At 53.7% G+C, this 18,202-nt stretch overlaps 1 protein-coding gene across 2 annotated transcripts in view; it reads right to left on the reverse strand.

Annotated features, from left to right (window-relative positions):
• The window catches only part of EP400 (E1A binding protein p400), a 77,668-nt gene that overhangs the window by 56,301 nt on the left and 3,165 nt on the right, over window positions 1-18,202 (reverse strand). The window contains exons 2-4 of one of the 2 annotated variants that reach the window (XM_090257242.1): window positions 11,354-12,693; window positions 9,846-9,956; window positions 1,035-1,125 (exon numbers count right to left, since the gene is read on the reverse strand). In XM_090257242.1, the coding sequence (XP_090113368.1) occupies window positions 1,035-1,125; window positions 9,846-9,956; window positions 11,354-12,658 (1,507 nt within the window). In that variant the 5' untranslated portion in view covers window positions 12,659-12,693. Of the gene's footprint in view, window positions 1-1,034; window positions 1,126-9,845; window positions 9,957-11,353; window positions 12,694-18,202 lie in introns of those variants that run through there. The other variant, XM_090257243.1, reaches the window with a different exon arrangement.

Consider the following 18,202-nt stretch of genomic DNA (forward strand, 5'->3'; position numbering starts at 1 on the left):
CAGCCGGCTCACAGAGGGACAGACCCACAAAAGATTAATACACAGGAAAGGTTCTTTGCAACCTGATCAAAATTAAAGCCATATCAGAACAAGAGATTTAATATTCACCCATCAGATCCACAAAGACTGAAAGATTGACTGATCATGATAAAACGGCCAAACTGTGTGAGAGCCAGAAGTCGTTCATGGGCGTGGGGACTGGTCTGACCCTCTGGAGGGCACCTCAACATCGCCAACATCTAAATGTACGCCTGCTGGTCTCACAGCTTCATGTCCCGGAGTTTTTCCTTAACATATACTGGCAAACGTGTCAGAAAAAGTGTAAGACTAGTGTCCAACCCTGTGTCAGTTCTAGCAGAGAAAAGGTGGTACGGACAGATGAACGCTACCCAGGGTCTAAGGAACAGAGGAGGAGCTGCCTGTGCAGTGGAATACTATGCAGCCATCAAAAAGGCTGGGGCCGATGGGTGGGGAAGACGGCCTGAGAAGGTCAAGTTAAAGACAACAGCGTACACATGACCACAGCTGAATGTTTCGAGAACGACGCGTGTCACCATGCTTGCGTGTGGACCGCAGGTCTGTGGAAATGCACTAACGCAACAGAGGCTACCTCTGTGACTAGGGAGTGGGCAGGAAATGCCAAACTGGAGGTAGGCTTAATTGACACCTTCTGAGCTGTTTCAAAATTTTACATAAAATATGTATTAAGTTTGTGATTTGAAGAAAAAATTCAGTTTGAGAGGATGAATGGCAACTTGAAAAAGCAGATGGTTTTATATTCAACCACATCATGAGGACTGAAAAACCCAGATGTGCACTCGGAAAATCACAGCGGAAGGCACCTACTCGCCCGATGAGCTTGCACCTCCAGCACCGTGAACATTCGCATCAACACCCGCAAAAGAAAAGTGAGCTTTCCCCGCAGAAAGACACGAGCCGACACCAAGCTCCCCAGCGTGCGCGCTCCAGGAGCCTGTGGCTGCTGCACTGCAAGCCCACTGAGGAGCCACCTGGCTCCTGTGCCCGAGACATACCTGCCGGGGGCCCCGCCTGCTGCCTCTTAAAGGGGTCCGTTTCTACTGCGCTGCCAGCCCCTGCCACGAGGGTCCCTGCGAGGGCTTGCTGCTGAAAAGAAATTAAAAGAATCAGACTGTGATCATTTAAGTGCATTGCAAGAATAAATAAAAACGATCATCATTACCCCAAGCACTGACCTCATTCCGTTTTAATAAGAGAATTATCTACCCACTGTATTTAAATACACATGTGCAATGTATATTTCTCCATAATAAATATTTTAAAGTTCTAACTTACCTCTGGAAGCAAGAAAGGACTTGTAAAAGACCAATCATTCTGGTTTTAAAAGGACTCCAGCTCCGTGCGAGCCCACAGCCCTTGGGGCGGGCCAGTCTGCGCACGGAACCAGGGAGGGCGGCCGCGGGGGCAGGGCTCTGAGATGGACTCCAGCCCGGCCACCCTGGCGGCCTCCCTGCCCGCCTTCACTCACCCCCAAAGCAAAAGCTAAACAATGAAAAGAAAGGTTGGAACTGTTTTCCTGCAGGGAAAAGGCACTAAAACCCCAATTAACAAGTCTGATTAACTTGAATCTTCGAAATAGTGTCTGGACAGGTGGCGCCCTGCCTGACACCTCCGAGGGAAGAGCTGCTCTGCAGCGCCCCCGCCTGCAGTGGTGCTCTCAACGCCAAGGCTGATGCCCCACCACGGCCGGTCACTCGTGATTCAGGGAGGACCACTCTACATAGTGAAGCATTTTAAATGCAAAAGCTGCAGCTGCCTAAACAAAGTCACTGTTCTGTGAGGGGGCTGTTCACCCCTGCAGCCTGAGGGGACACGACATGGAAAGTTCCTGCCAGGCTGCAGGCCATTGCCTCCCATGGGGACCAGCTCAGAGTGGCCAAAAGGGAGAGTAAGCACCTAGTTACACTTAAGGAAGATGGGGAAGGGAGGGTGGGAGGGAGGGGCAGAGGATAAGAATGAGGTGAAAACCAGATGGCATGTGAACAGTGGCTGCCTCTGGGGAGAGAATTACAAGACTTTATCAGCTGCACGTGGGCACTCTTCTGTTTCCCAAACGCTTCATAATGAACGCGTGTTTCTTACACAATCAGAAGAAGGGTTTCAATAAAGAGATGGATGGAGGGGTCTGCAGCCAGCGCCAGGGACGTCCCACCGGACCAAACCCACTCCAGACAAACACTGCAGACAAAGCAGAAGCCCCGCCTCAGCGGGCAGACTCGGCACCTGGAGGCGGGGCCCAGGCCAGGAGTGGCTCTGGTTCCATGGCACGAACTCGAGGGCTCGTCTGTGCCCCAGGGACCAGCTCGGCCCAGATGCCCAGCCTCCTGCCTGGGAGCCCTGGGACACGGCAGGAGGCCAGCAGTGAGGAAGGGGACTCGCCAGGGGACTCGCCGCGGGACCCGCTGGACACGCAGAGGGGACTTGCGCTCCGTCAGCCCCATACCGCCCACACCACGCAGACAAGAGGCCCTGAGCACAGCTACGTGTGCTCGCTTCCAAGTCAGTGACAGCGCCTAACTGGGAGGGAAAAGCAGTCCCTGCTCCTCAGACCCTGCGACCTATCCGTCACACATTCAAAACCCAAGTCCAAACTACCCCAGCACCAAACACAGGGACACAGGACCCACACTCAGGAAACCACTGACGGACTCCAGGCTGACCACCCATGCCCCGGACCCGTGGCGAGGGTGTGCCGGCAGCTTTAAGAGGCATGCCCAGTACACAGGACAGGAAGAAAGAACTGTTCAGATAGGAAACCAAAGGGAGATTCTAGAACTGAGCGCTAAAATATCAGAAGGGCAGAGTGGGGTGCAGGTCAGCGAACTGAAACAGAGCCTGACCTGAGACGTGCAGGGGGCTCTGGTCACCAGGATGGCACGCTCTGCTCACGGCAGGGGGTGTGGGGGGTGAACAGGACCATGCGGGGAGCCAGAGGGGCCCACAGTGACCACAACTGCCGCATCACTTCCTGCCGGCTGGGAGCCACCGCGGGAATGAGACGTCTTTCGAACAGAGTGACGCTCGGGGACTGCAGACCCGTGAGGACTGGGCAGCTGGGCGTGTGAGCATGAAACCTCTCACCAGACACTGCGGGGAGGCCAGCCTCTGCCCCCCACTTCTGCAACACCAACAGCCAACACCCTGGGTGACTTCCAGTTTGATTTTCTACCATGTTCGTGACTATTTCATCAGGCAACATACTGCTGACTTCAAAATACAAACTTGATTTTAATTAACAATCATGTATCAGAACTTCAAATAAAAAGCAAGTCTCACAGAGCAAAGGGAAATTCTTAGACAGGCGCTGAATTCTGGCTGCTGCCCAGGAGAGCAGCCTCAGGAGAGTCTGGGAGGAGCCGGCCCACGGGCTGCACTGGCAGTGATGTGGGGGGATTTCTGCCCAGTCTCAGTGAGCAAACAGCGTGCACACTGAGAGAACGAGACGGTGACCTTCCTGAGCTCCTTACCAGCACCGACTGTCCCAGGACAGGACTTGAGGCTAGGTGAGCCCGGTCGGGTCACGGTGACGAAGAAGAAAGCACTTTCGTACTGAAGTGTGTCCACGGAAACAAGGTGCACAGCCACGTCACACCTGCAGACTTTCACCTGGACAACTACACGTTCACATACAAGCACGTGCGTCAGAATGAAAAGCAGTGGTTGGGGTAGGGTTGTAGAACTGTAAGTATTCCTTTATTCTAATGTTAGAACCGTTAAAAAATATCTAGGGAAGACAGTTTTTCATATCTAAATAACTGTAATAAAAGTGTTACTCTGCATATAGAAACCATGCTCCAGAACACCCCTCAAACCTGGGAAGCAGAAAGAAAGCAGTCCTCTGGGTTCATCTCTAGAGCTTCACTAGCAAAGATGAGCTTATAATAAAAACCCTATCATTGCTTGCAAATAACAAAATTCACCCTGAGACTATGTCTTAAACTCTCTCCAGAAAGCTGAGCGGCGTGGCAAGGCCGGAAGAGCACTGGGACCACGTACGTGTTTCTAGTGACACATCTAGCTAAACACTGAGTGACCACCTACGGCAAGCAGCAGAGACTGACCTCCTCATGCGCTGATGCTGCTCCTGAGCTTCTCCGTCGGCAGAGCAGATACAACTTAAAAGTCAGGAAAATAGTGTAAGTGAATTCCAGTTCCTCAAAGTGAGATTAAAAGTGAATGAAACATAAAGACAATTCAATGAAATAAAGTGTGAAGGCACTGTGTCGCCTGGAATACATACAACATAATATGAAAAGCCCATAGGACGAGGGAAGCGTGGGTCACGGCTCCTCTTCTCTAACAGACACACCGACAGCTCTCCTCCTAGCCGAGCGGTGCCCACGCATCGCCTCCCCCACGGCACCGTGGCCCCGACAGCGCGCTGCAGCGTCCTGGGGCAGCAGACAGGAACCAACACAGATCTGACACAGAGAACTCTGAACTCATGTCTCGAGTCCCACAAGTCAATGTAAACTGTCAACATAAGAATTCCACAACTGTCTGTAAACGCTGAGGTTTTTCCCAAAGAAAACGAAAGGCTTTCTCGTTATGATTCTTTGTTGAGATTCCCTACTCTCCCATTTCCTTAGACATCCTCTGCTGTCTGCCTAAGAACCCTACAATTCAAAAAGGGGGGTTTCTGTTTTCCTGTTAGTCTCTTAAAGATTTTTTTATTGTGAAATACAACCTACGTACAAAAGACATTAACAGGAGTATGTGATTTCAGAAGCTGAGTAAAGTTCACCAGAATTTAAGCGGTGGGATATGGGTGTTCACTGAACACTCCAGCTGTTCTGTTTGAAACTTTCCACAGTGACACATTGAGGAGGAGAGTGGGAACCGTCCTCTGCACAGCTGGAGTCACACAGGGGTCACCCACCCACGGAGCTGTGCCCAGGCTTACGAACAACCTGCTACCACTGTGCCTTGGTCCCCCCCGCGTGCACGTGACCCTGCCTGGCTGGGACCACCGCCCGCAGTACCCACACCCGCAATGCTCGCCCCACGCAGCACTGTCGGCTCTGCTTCCTGGTGAGCTCTGCCTGATGGAACCCTGCCCGTCTTCTCCGGGAAGCCCAGGGCGGCACAAGCTCAGCGGAGAGCAGCTCACGCAGGGCCCCGAGCTGTGGCCGACAGCTCTCGTCAGCACCCCTCTGCGGTGGGGACACAACTGCCGGTCTGCGTGGCAGCCGGTGGACAGTCTTTCCAGCCTGAGGCTGTTACAGACAACGCTGCCAGGAGCACCACAGCACGTGGTGCTGGCGCACAAACCCAGCAGTCCCCTTAGAGCATCTGTGGGCCAAAGGGTCTGCCCGTGCACCCCTCCTCCACGCTCACCCCATGAGAAGTGGGGAAGACCCTGCTGATCACAACAGATGCTCCGCAGCATAGCCCCCAGCCCTCTGGAGAGCAAGACGGAGCTGCCGAGGAGAAGGCACATCTTTAGCAGCCTGCAGGCCCTCCTCGTGCACCAGCAGCTCTCAGCATGGTCCACACGCTCGCCGGGGGGTCACACGCTCGCCGGGGGGCCACACGCTCACCAGCGTGTCACACACTCACCGGGGGGTCACACGCTTGCCGGCGTGTCACACGCTCACCGGGGGGTCACACGCTCGCCAGGGTGTCACACGCTCGCCGGGGGGTCACACGGTCGCCAGGGTGTCACACGCTCACCGGGGTGTCACACGCTCGCCGGGGTGCTACACTTCTCTGCGCACTCACAGCAACAATGCCACAGTCTACACTCAGTCTCCAATCTAAAAAGTCCCATCTCAGTTGTATCACAGTCATGAGAAGAGGCGCCTAAGCACTGGGTTCCCACTAACAGGAAGCAGGGTCTGTGGTCCTGGGCAGCGTGAAGGCTGCGCACAAGTGAGCCTGGATGCCCGTGCCTGGCGGGGAGGGACGCGCACAGGGAACGGGGGTCAGCGTGTGCTGGAGCCACTGTGGAAGGCTCCCACTGGCCAAAGTGCACATGATCTGACCATCAGAAACCACAGGGCGGGGAGGCTGAGCAGATGACCAGCAAGGAGCACAGGGGGACGTGGCAGAGGTGGGCAGCCTGGCAGGCAGGTGGGTTTGATGGCACCTGTCACACTCAGGGTGCCTGCATTCCCTGCTATAAGCCACACTGCAGCCCACATGATTCACCAGGTGTGCAGGCCAAAGGGAAAGCATCACCAGATCATGGGAACAGATGCAGAAACAGCACCTGACAAAATTCAACACCCATTCATGACAAATACCAGAATAAAAGGAATTTCCTTAACCTGAAAATGGACACCCACGAAATTGACAGCGAGCATCAGACCTAACGGGAAAGACTAAACGCATCCCAGCCAAGACTGGGAAGGAGGTGAGGGCGTCTGTTCCTGCCACTCCCGCTCTGGTTTCTGTCAGGGCAACAGGCAAGACAAAGACACAGACACAGAGACAGGGGAACAAACAGTAAGCCTTGCTTTCTTTGCAGACACGATTCTCTCTGTAGAAAACCCCATGAAACCGACAAAAAAAGCTCCTCAAACTAATAAATGAGTTTAGCAAGGCTGCAGAACACAGGTTCAAATAACCAACTGTATTCCTATCTACTTGCAATGAACAACAAAGCTTTTTAAACTTAAGTGCCAGTTACAACGCTGCAGAAGACTGGAACACCTGAGGATAAATCTAGGAAAATGCACATAGGACTGGGACGCCGACCAGGGCACCACCACACTGGAGAGCCGGAGAGTCACAGCGGGAAGAGGTGTGCGCCCCTGAACGGGCAGGCGCAGCACTGCCAGGGCATCACCGACCCCCGGTGGCCAACGGATGCACTGCGACCCCAGTCAAACCCTGGCAGGAGGGTACGCAGGTGTCAAAGGGAAAGGAACTAGAATCACCAAAACAATTTTGAAAAAGAACAAAGTTGAAGACGTGTGCACTGTGATTTTGAGACTCAGGGCACAGCCACGGCAGTCAGGACAGCGTGGCGCCAGCCCCGGGGCAGACACAGCTGGATGAAGGGAAGGGTCTAGAAACAGGCCCACGGAGAGGGGGCCCGCTGGCCCCTGGCACGCAAAGTCGGTCCGACATATCTAGCACAGTCTTTTCAAGAAACAGTGCTGTCAACAGGATATCGATATGCAGAGACATGAGCTCATGCTCACCACATCCCAGAAAACACCCTCAAAGAGAAGCACAGACAAAAATATAAAACACGAAACTATACCATTTCTAGAAGAAAACACAGGAGAAAATTTCTGGGACCTTAGGTTGAACGCAGTTGTTAAATAGGATGTCAAAAGTACCATCCACAGAAGAAATTTTTTTTTGACAAAATAGACATCGAAATGTAAAACTTTTCTCTGTAAAGATAGTAAAAAAGACAAACCACAGAACTAAAAAACTGCAAGTTTGTATCTGACAAAAACATCCGACAATGGCCTCAATGAAACAGATGGGGAAAGAAAGAAACAGACACTTCCCCAAGAACATACACGAAGGGCCGATGAACCCACAAAGACGGGCTCCTCCTCACTGGTCTTCAGAGCCTCACAATTTAAAACCACTGCACTAGTATCAGGGCGACCCCAAAGATGCTGGCCGTGACGAGCACCGGGGAGCGGGGACCAGCACAGCCACTGTGGAAAAGGTACGCGGTTTCCTGTGGGGCGGATCATACACTTAACTGAGCCACCAGGTATTCACTCAAATGAAATAAGGGCCTATGTCCACATGAAAAACTGGACGTGGACATTCACTGCAACTTTATCCCTAAGTGGCAAAAGCTGGAAGCCACCCAGCTGTCCTGCCAAGGCGACAGGACAAGCGCAGCACCACTCAGCAAAGCAGAGACGGCTGGCACACGCAGCCACGTGGTGCCTCTCCAGGGCACTGGGCCGACTGCCAGCAGCCAGAATGAAAGGCAATGGACTGAATGATCCCATTTACACGTCCTTCTGGAAAAGGCAAAACACAGAGGTGCAGACAAAGGCTGAGGGAGGGTGAGACTTGACACAAAGAGGAGGGACCCTCTGGGGGAGACAGAACGCCTCTGTCACACAGCTCTGTGAGTCCGTCGCAACTCACGTAACTACAGACCAGAAGGAGTCAATTCCACCGAGTGACGTAAGTGTGAAGGACCAAATGAATAAACACTGTTAGTGACACGTTATAACTAACCATAATGAAAGTAAGACTCCACACACAAACGTGTAAACGGAAAAGAAAGCTGGCCACCGCGGCAGAGCACCACCTAACAACGTAGCAGGAGCCATGGCGCTGACACCCCCACTCTGCCGTCTCTCAGGCAATAACGCATCTGGCAAGACTCAGCAACAGACGCTAGAATCAGGGGCCGAAAGTCTGGCGCTAGATATTTACATGTGGTCTCAAAGTATCTTCCCTGAAGTACCATCTTTTACTCAAAGAAAAGTAATAACCTTCCACTGGACAAGCTCACGCACCAGTGACAGGACCAGCGGCCAGCAGGGCCTCCTCCTGTGGCACGGAGTGGACACAGCGTCGCTTCCGGAGTGTCCCCCTCAGAAGTGCACAGCCCGCAGCAGACACAAGGGAACACTGGACAAGCCCACTTCAAAGGACACGCGATAAATAACTGGCCTGGACTCCTCAAAAGTGTGAAGGTCCTGAAAGACTGAGGGGCCGGCCCAGCGGAAGAAGACCAACGCCCCCAGACGGCAGGGGAAGCGACAGAGGACTGATCCGGACAGGAGGCAGCTGCCTGGGCGGCGCCCGGTCCCCGCACTGCGTCACTGCCAACCCTCCGGATCTGCATGAGGCATGCAGCCCGGCCGGAGAAGCTCGGGCCCGGGACACGCCGAAGCATTTAGGGGTGAAGGTGCAGGACAGGATGTCTGCAACGTCCTCTCAGGTAGCTCGGGGGGAGGGGGAGTGCACACATGAGAGAGAATGGAAGAATGCAAATGGGACAAAAGGTCAGCAACTGGTAAAGCTGGGTAAGGGGTGTAAGGGGAGCTCTTTGTACTATTACTACACTTGTACAGGTTTGAAATTATATCAAAATAAAAAAAAAAATATTAGAAGGACTACATATGGCGCACCAGGTGAGCACTGGAGTTCATCGGGCTCATCGCTTTGTAAGTTACGTAACTGTCTAATCATTATGTTATGCATTTGAAACTAACATAATATGTCAACTACAGTTGAAAAATTAAAAATTTGTTTTTTAAAAAATTAAAAATATAAAATTGTTGAAAACTTATCACCACAAAGATGAAACTGCTTTCAGACCCCAGCACCATTTATTCTGAAACTACTAGAATCGGGCCTATACTTTTAGGTCCTTGGCATTATTAATGGAACACTGGGTGACTTAATTTCCAAAAATTTAAAAATAATCAGTCCTGATGACTTCAGAGGTTTCACATCACTGTTTCCTCCAGCTACAGAAAATACCAAGTTGTCATCTGCTTAAATCTTTCTTTTCCTGCTTCTGTTTTGCACTGTTCCCAAAAACACAGAGAGGAGACGCAGAGAACCCACATGAAACACAGCACGCGGAGCCCTGGCGCGCGGCGGACAGGGCCGTGAGCGTTAAAAGACATGCACACGGGAGCTACGGCTGCACACAGGTCACACAAAGCAGTGCGTTAGCTCTGGGCTGTCGTTCACTCATGCAACTTAGTGTTACAGTCCTATGTGCAGGAAGACGTCTTTACTTTTTAAAAATAAGGAATGGGCTCTGGAAAAAATGCTGAGAGCAAATAGTCATTGGAGGATAAAATACCTGGATGAAGGGAAAGTTTGGGATGAGGCTACATTTGAGAACCATCGACAAGTACCTGAAATGGTTGCTGCTGGGATGAAAAAGCAGCAGAAACATTTGGCGGAAGCTGGGTTGCTATAGCAACGGGAGTACCAGTCTGCCCATCCTTTCCTGTCACAACCTTTACCTGAGAGGAAATATTTTGAGAAAAAAAGGCAACATGATTTTTAAGACTGCTCAAATTTTGTTAGAATTTTACTGCTGACAGCTCATTGATGTTTGGGGTTTAAAAATGGAAAGTTTTGCATCAAACCCTGCAAAGGGGCAGTGGGCTAACTCATGACAGATTTACAACATGGCAACCTCACGCAGCGGCAACCTTGCAGGAGCTCCAGGTGAAGTCAGGGGTGCGTGCCCTTAGACTGCGGAGGGGCCGCAGGCAGCCCCCGGGACGGATCCCAGGCTGCCTCCCAGCGTCTGCACAGCCGCCACCTGCCATGCGGAGGTCGGAATGGAGCTGCACAGCCGCCACCTGCCATGCGGAGGTCGGAATGGAGGTCTGCTCCAACAGGAAGTTATAAAAAGGGACTTACGTTTCTTTATAAGCACAGATAAGGGGACTGAGCCTACAAACAACACCAGTGTACAAACATAAAGAGAACTAAATTTCACTATTTCAGAGGTGAGATCCTCAGAATAATCATGTAACTTTTGGGAAATAAAAATGGTCCATCCTGGAAAGGGTATCAAAAAAAACACAAAATGGCAAAGCCACACAGATACGTCCATGAATATCAATGAGGACGGCTGAGCAAAGAGACCAGTTTTTGTTCACCAAAGGCCGATTTCTTTGCAGAAGAGTGACAAAGATATCAATTATTTCAGCCGTTTCCTAAAACAAAATCAGCGACACCAACAGAGTGTACGCCACACAACACAGAGGCACACGTACAGGGCACGGACAGCCCACGTCTCTCTCGCCTGCTGGGATGAGCTGCTTTTTAGGACGTGCACAGAATGGGTTGGAATCACAATGGTATTGAGAAATCTCAATTCAGGCATTTATTAAGCACCCATTCCAGGCACCCAAAATTTCACTACTTAAACAAGATTCCATCTTAAATATCACTCATAGGCTTTTGTAAACAGGTGAGTTTAAAATATGATCTCAAACCTAAGGCTCCATCTAAAAATTCCCAGGTTTTTGCCATAAGGTATTTTAATCAGGAAGACACTATGCCAGTGTTCACAGTTACTTATCTTTAAACCCCTTGTTTAAAAACCACACTCGTGGAGCTGCAGTGGGCGGACTTACATAAGTAAGATGTGCAAACTAGAGTCCCGGGCCGGCTGCAGCCCGCGGGCCGCTCTCCATTGGGCAGGGCCCTTGCTCTCAATGACGGCACTGGGGTCAGCACCAGTCCCCCAGCTACTAGAGCAGCTCCTCCCTCCCAAGAAGAAAACAGCAAAATACACCTTCCTGGGTATAAGAAGCACCCAGCTCACAGACTCGCTTGTGCACCCAGCGGCCTAGACTCACCCTGTGCAGCTCAGTCCTCTAACTATTGAACTGGTGTTTCTTACCTCATCATTGATAACCTCAGACTTTTCCTCCTCCTCCTCCTCCTCCTCCTCCTCTTCCTCCTCCAGGTCCAGATCATTCTGCCTAAGGTAAGCTTGTAACGGGGCGTAGTGCTTCTTCTTGAACGCCAGGAAATCCATCATGTTCCCCTGCAGGTGTTGCAGGAAGAACAGCTCGATCAGGTACTCCTTGAAGGCCTCCTTCAGCGCCTCCATCTCTCGGTGGTGCGAGTCCAGGCACTGCTTCCGCATCTGGGCCAGCTCTGGGGAGGCCGGGGGGATCTCCTCCAGCTTCTTGGGTGCCTTCCTGCTCCCCGTGCACGAGAGGGGCAGGCTGGAGAGGCCAGGGGGCACCACAGTCCTGGAAGGGCTGCTGGGGGGCGGCGGCGACGTCATCCCGAATGCTGCTGCCCCCCCAACGCCGACGCCAGGCAGCAGAGGTCGGGTCAGCGGCGGCCCCTGCAGCCCCTGCTGCTGCTGGACCAGCTGCCCCTGGATGATGCTGCTGATCTGAGGAGGCAGGCTGGCCGTGGTGATATGGCTGGGGCTGGCCAGAGGCGGCAAGCCGGCCCCGCCCGAGGCTGCTGGGCTCTGGGGTCCCAGATGGTGTACGGTCCCACCGGGCTGTGCGTGGGGCTGGGACAGTCTCCGCTCTCGCGCTGCGATGGGCGCCCCTGAGTGCTGCAGTGAGACGGGTGCTCCCTGAGCCACCTGGGCCAGGCCCGAGCCCTCCTGGAACACAAAGTGTCCACCCGCGGAGGGGCTCAAGCTGATCTGCCTCACCAGGACGCTGGCATCCATGAAGCCCCCAGTGGGGCTGCTGCTGCAGAGGCCCAGTCCGGGCCCTGGGGTGCCTGCCCGAACGCTCTGCAGGCCTGGCCCCGGCCCAGGGCTGGGCTGGGTAGGGCTCTGGGTCTGCACCTGCTGGGACAGCGGTGAGGTGACCTGGATGTAGGACGGCGATCCGTGCTCAAAGCGCCTTGGCTGGGCGCTAAACTGGAAGCCTGGAGAGGTGGGGCTGGGGAGCGGCAACGGGGCCAGTGTGAGTGGGGGGTTCCCTGCCACCACCGGCCCCACATTCTGCAGGCTGAGGTTCACGTTCGGCCCGGCTGCGGGGCTCCTGCTCATGAGCTGCTGAACCTGGTACCCAGGCGACTGAGGCGCCGATGGGCTGGCCGAGGGCGCGAAGGGCGCGGCAGGGGACGGGGGCGGGTTTGGGTGCGCCTGCTGCTCTTCTTCACTGCTGGCGAAGCCCCGGGACCTCTGTAGCTGGTGCTGCACATTTGGAGGGCCGCCACCGTGGTGCATTATCGCCCCCCTTTTTTATCCAACTTAATGTTCTCCTGAAAAATCAAAGTTAAAATCAAGTTACTTAAAGGCAAACCCAACCACCTGCTCACCCCTCCTGCAAGCCCTGCTCAGCGGCACTGGAGACACGTGACGCAGTCTGCCCGCTGGTAGCTGGTGCACAGGCCAGTCTCACCGGTCCAGGCCGAGCTGTGTGCACGACCACATCGCTGAGGGTCTCCTTCAGCACACACGAGGGACAGGTCCTTCTGGGCTCTGCTGAGCCCGGGGCCAGGGCACAGCCTGGCAGGAGGTGGGGGATTGCCACCAGCTACCTGGGAAGGTGACCAGCATCACCGCTCAAGGCCAAGCAGGGTATGACCTCAGCCTGGCACTTGTGACCAGTGCACATCTGGCCAGGATGCTTCTCCCAGCTCAGAGGCCTTTCCAGGCTCCCACACGCAGGAGACCGTGCGCCTGTCTCTCCCTGGGCAAGGACAGGTTGTACACACAGTCCCTCATCGCAAGAACTGTAGCCAAGGCCCTCGCCAGAAGGCAGTTCTCATGAACACCTGAGCTACTTCAGAGCTACACTGCTAGCCGAGCGCAAACACAGGAGCCCATAGGACGCCACCCCCTGTGCTCCTCAGGAGGGGCCCAGCATGTCACAGGAGCATGAGGAGGGGCCTGCCAATGAGGACAATCTCCCAGTGGGGAGTGAATGGCCAGAGCGACCACCATGCCCTGGAACTCTGGGAACCAGTGTGACAGCTCCCGTGGCACTCACAGTCCCAAACTGCTCAGTGCAGAGGACTGGAGAGAGGGGTGGAGAGTGGAAGGAGCCCCTGAGAAGTTCAGCCTTCAGGATAGGGGACCTCAGAGGATGGAGCAGGAAGAGGCCAACTGTGAGCTGAGGAGGGACCATGTCCTCAAGTCAGACAGGGCCAGAGCCTAGATGTCCACTGGAAAACAGGACAACTGCAGCTCTGCAGGCCATCTGTCCCCACTGTGCTGGGTCTCGGGCTCAAAATGGTCCTCTCGCCACTTAAAGCCTTGGTATTAGCGGACACACTAGTTTCCGACTTACGGCGCTGCTCCATCCCCTCCCCTGGACAAGCAGAAACGCCCTTTCGCGTCCAAGGCACCGCTGCTTATCAGAGGAACGGCACAAGGGGCAAGGAAACCCTGCACCAGAAGTTACAACACTTACAAAGGTGGCGTCCGCATGCCTTTGTGTGATGTCCGAGCCCCGACCCCTGGTGACACATGCACACGTGAGTGACGTCACAATCCCAGGGCGGCACACATCTGTATGACATCAAAAGCTGTGGATGACTGCTGCCCAAGTCAAGGCTGAGAAGAGACGAAGGGCGGCGTGCCCTGTAGCCCTCGGAGGAGGCAGCTCTGCTCTGGGGAGGAGGTCGGGACTGCAGCAAGGACAGCCCCAGTGCCCTCAGGAGCCCACTGCCACCGCGGCCCTCGGGTGCTGGGATGGGCACACCACTGCCCTCGCGCCAGTTCTTGACCCTGGTCTTTCCAGCGAGTGCTCTGGGAAGGGGACCACAACGAGCCAGCAGTGACCCCGCCCCCCCCGCAAGGCTCAGTGTTAGTCCTCATAGCCCCTCACTCCCAGGGTGTCAAGAGCAGGAAGAAATGCTCACAGACGGTAATTCACAACACTGGAGGTGGTCAGAACTGGGGGGGAAATACGTTATGACAACTGACTGAGACACTGAGAAACTTCTAAGTTCTTCCCATAAATTAGTCACCAGAATAAATGCATTTTTATAAACTAACATTTCAAGTTCTATACTAAATATAAAGAAATCAAAACAGAAAAACATCAGGAACACACAAATAAACACTAAAGCTCTGAAGGGAACTGCCTCCTGAACTTAATTAAGCAGGTCTATGGCCACACACCCCCCATGTGTCCAGAGCCTCTAAACTTAAACAACGTATCTAAAAAGATGGACTTGAAGACACAAAATTTTTAAATGTTTCAAACTCAAAAGCGATCAAGCTCAAAACCCATCTATGCTGGGAAGAAGACCTGAAGTGACTATAACGGAGCTATTATAGGACCACAAAGAGCACAGGAAGAAACTGATGGAAAAATGACCTAAGGACTAGATATGAAACACACCTATGTCACAGCTTAGAGAAAGTCATCCCACCTCACTGTGCCTAACAGCCGTGTGGACTGAAGGAGCGTCTCCCAGGCCCCGTGGCCACGAGGAGACCATTGCACGGGGCCTCCGATGGCCTGGTAGGCGGACGGCGACGCAGGCAGAGCAGCGGCAGCCGGGCTCAGCCTGGCACCTGCCCCACAGGGCGCCCTTCACCTTTGACTCAGGACTCCTACCTCTGGAAACCTCTCCTAAGGACATTCACCTACCTGTCCTTTTTAACTGTGCATAGGAACATTCACTAGGGAATAACACAGTGAAAGTAAAATGTAACCAGAAACGCCCAGAGTTCTGGTCCTGGGAGGAGACTGTGATGAAGAGGGAGCACTTCAGGGGGTTATTATGTGAAAACAGCAGGACAGCGGCTGCACAGTACAGCCACTACTCTGCTAAAAGCATAAATTAAAACCCCCCGCTGGGACAGCCACACACAGGAGCGCGTTCATGACACGCCCACCCCAGGAGGCACGCACACAGGACGCCACAGCGCAGTCACAGACATGACATCTGGAACAGGAATACCACAGGGACAGAGAGCAGACAGAGCCTGTGGACAGAAGGTGGGGCAGCTGACTCGAGAGGCGGGAGGGAATCTGGGGGTGAGCAGCCGTTTCCAGCTGTGATGCTGGTTACGAGCCCCCAGAACCTGCACCAACGCGTGAGGCCTGCTCCACGGCAATCCCACCTCAGCTTTCTGAGGAAGTCGTTCCCGGCTCCAGTGCGCTCTAGTCAGCTAGAGAGAGCGGCCTGCTCACCTCCGCTCCCAAACACGCGGCAGAAGCACGCCCCCCCCCCCCCCCCGCCCCGGCCTCACCTCCGGTCATCAGAGTGCCAGACTGGAGTCATGGGGCTTGCGATGTCGAGGATGGCACCGCCAGCAGGAGGCCGAGGGCGGGGGCGATGGCGGACAGGCACCGGTGGCTGCTGAGGGGGCATCGGCAGAGGGCACACGCGTTTCCAGCCAGGAAAGCGCTCTGAGTACAAAGCCCCTTCCCAGGCCCCACTCCCAGTGTAGGGCAGGGGCCCCAGTCAGGACCAGGATGGGGTGGGAGGCACGGGGCCTTGTAGCAGCACCCCCACCAGTGGCCCCTCCTCCCTTCCCAGCTTCTCCTCTTCATCGAGCAGGGAGCTCAGCTCTGTCTCAAACCGCTTCCCCTTCCCTCTCTGCCACTGGCCCCATCCGTTTTCCCACACAGACCTGGCCTCTGGCAGGCCTCCGGCACTTTGGGTAGCTAGTTCTCGGGATGGAGATGAGGGTGAAGGGGAGGGAACAAGGGCTTGGTCACTGTGCACACAGATTCAGGGCACAGGGGCCCACAGAGCAGGACGGGGTGGACGGGACGGAAGCTGCAGAGCGTCCAGGTGCATTTTCAAGTGGCAAGTCCAGGAAGCGACTTGGCAGGAGGTGTGTCAAGTCTCACAGCACAGTCGTGTCTTCTGACCAGTCCCCCCACTCACGGAGACATTATCACGCCAGGACAGGTGGCGTGCCCCACAGTGTACACCAATCACTGGATACCTCTATGCAAAACAATGCGATGCTTAACATGGGACGGGGCATGCTGTGACTTTTCTGCTGCCTCTCTATGCTTTCCAAATTTGTCCTCCACTGGCAAGCGTCATAGCGCGCTCCCAGTTCTCCTGCCAGAAGCCACACAGGCATGCGTCTTCCCGCACTGCGGCTGGCGTGTGCGCGCGACCTGCCTTGGCGATGAGGCGCCCTGCTTCAGTAACACAGAAAGTTCTCACTGAACACTGTCGACAGCTTTGGTGACTTGAAGCAAAACAACACGTAACAAAACCAGTTTTAACACAGGCTGACTGATGTTAACAGAAGTGGCATCCCCAGGGCAGCTCCTCAGCGCTCTAAGGAAGGCACGCCACGAGGAGGGTCTGCTGCATAGGAAGCAGAGACGAGGCCTGAGCGAGCACTGACAAGGCACGTGAGGTGCACCTGTTCGCTGGGCGAACTGGCTGACTAGCACAGGACTATGACGACATGTCACAGAAGGGCTTCACACCCTCCACTCCAGCCCATCCATGAACCCCAGAGCTCTGGTCCCTAAGAAACAAGGGCCAGGGCCCCGCGTACACCTGGCCTGGCCTCCCTGCCACCTCCATGGCTCTCCGCCCAGTGAGCCTTGGAAGTGCCGGGTGGGGTCCAAGACCAGCCCATCAGAGAAAAAGGCCGCCCATGCACTGCTATTTTTAAGTTTCTGATGGCTGTTGAGATATTTAAAATAAAGTCATTTACAAGCATTACTAAATTCATAATAGCTTTCTGTGATGTTAGAGAATTAAAATCCAAATGTTCTTAGCTCAATCCACTTAGACAAATAAAAGTCAGATCCATCCCTTGAATCCCGCCCATGCCATTCACAAAAAAATAATTTGGGGGTTGGGGAGAATGAAACCACAAAAATATTTTGCAACCCATAACAATATCTTTATAATCTTGGGGTAAAGAATAATTTCCTAAACATGGTATGAAACCTAGAACCAATATTAATTTTTTTAAAATAACAACTGACAGAATTTACTAAAATGTTTTGAGAAAAAGATTACCATAAAGAGTCAGAGACTGATAAAAAATATTTGAAGCATATAAAGACAAAAGGTTTCCCATCCTTAATACATCAAGAATGCTCACAAATCAAGAGTCAGACCACACAATAAAAGAATATAAACTGGCAATTCTTCAAGAAGTACGAATGGAAAACATCAGAAATGTTCAGCCCCGCGAATAAAGAAATACGAAATAAAGCAAGACAATTACGTGGTCAGTGGGTTAGCAGAGGTCAGGGGGAAGAGAGGCCAAGCACAGTTTCTGGGGTGCAGCCTGGCTTTACCTACCACACTTCTAATGTGTAAGGACCAAGGACCCCCACTCCAGGAATCTACTCAAGACAACACACCAATGTCCAAGGATGGACGTTGTGATGTTATTTATAAAGTAAAGAATTGCAGACACTGTCAAGGCTCCTCCAGGGAACTTGAACAGAATGTGGTGCGGCCACTGAAGAGAACGAAGAAACCTGTAGTACTGCAATGACATACCTGATCATGCACAGCTGACAATGTGTGCAGCACGTATATGTACATGCACACGTGTACTGGACCACCACGCACATGCAGACCAGTCTACCCCGGGGCCAGGCACAGCTGTGTGGCCGACCGCCTGTGCTCGCAGACGGACCGCCAGCACCAGCCAGAGCCTCTCCCACCAGACACGCTCAGGAAACACCTGGAGCCAGGAAGGGAGGACGGAGCTGCTGCAGTGGTAGCGCCCCAGGCTGCAGAGCCGGGGTGCGGGCTCAGGGGCAGTGACACCCCAGGCTGCAGAGCCAGGGTGCGGGCTCAGGGGCAGTGACACCCC

Source organism: Furipterus horrens, unplaced genomic scaffold (assembly GCF_987537825.1).
Source record: "Furipterus horrens unplaced genomic scaffold, mFurHor1.1.pri manual_scaffold_11, whole genome shotgun sequence".
In the NCBI taxonomy this organism is placed as follows: domain Eukaryota; kingdom Metazoa; phylum Chordata; class Mammalia; order Chiroptera; family Furipteridae; genus Furipterus; species Furipterus horrens.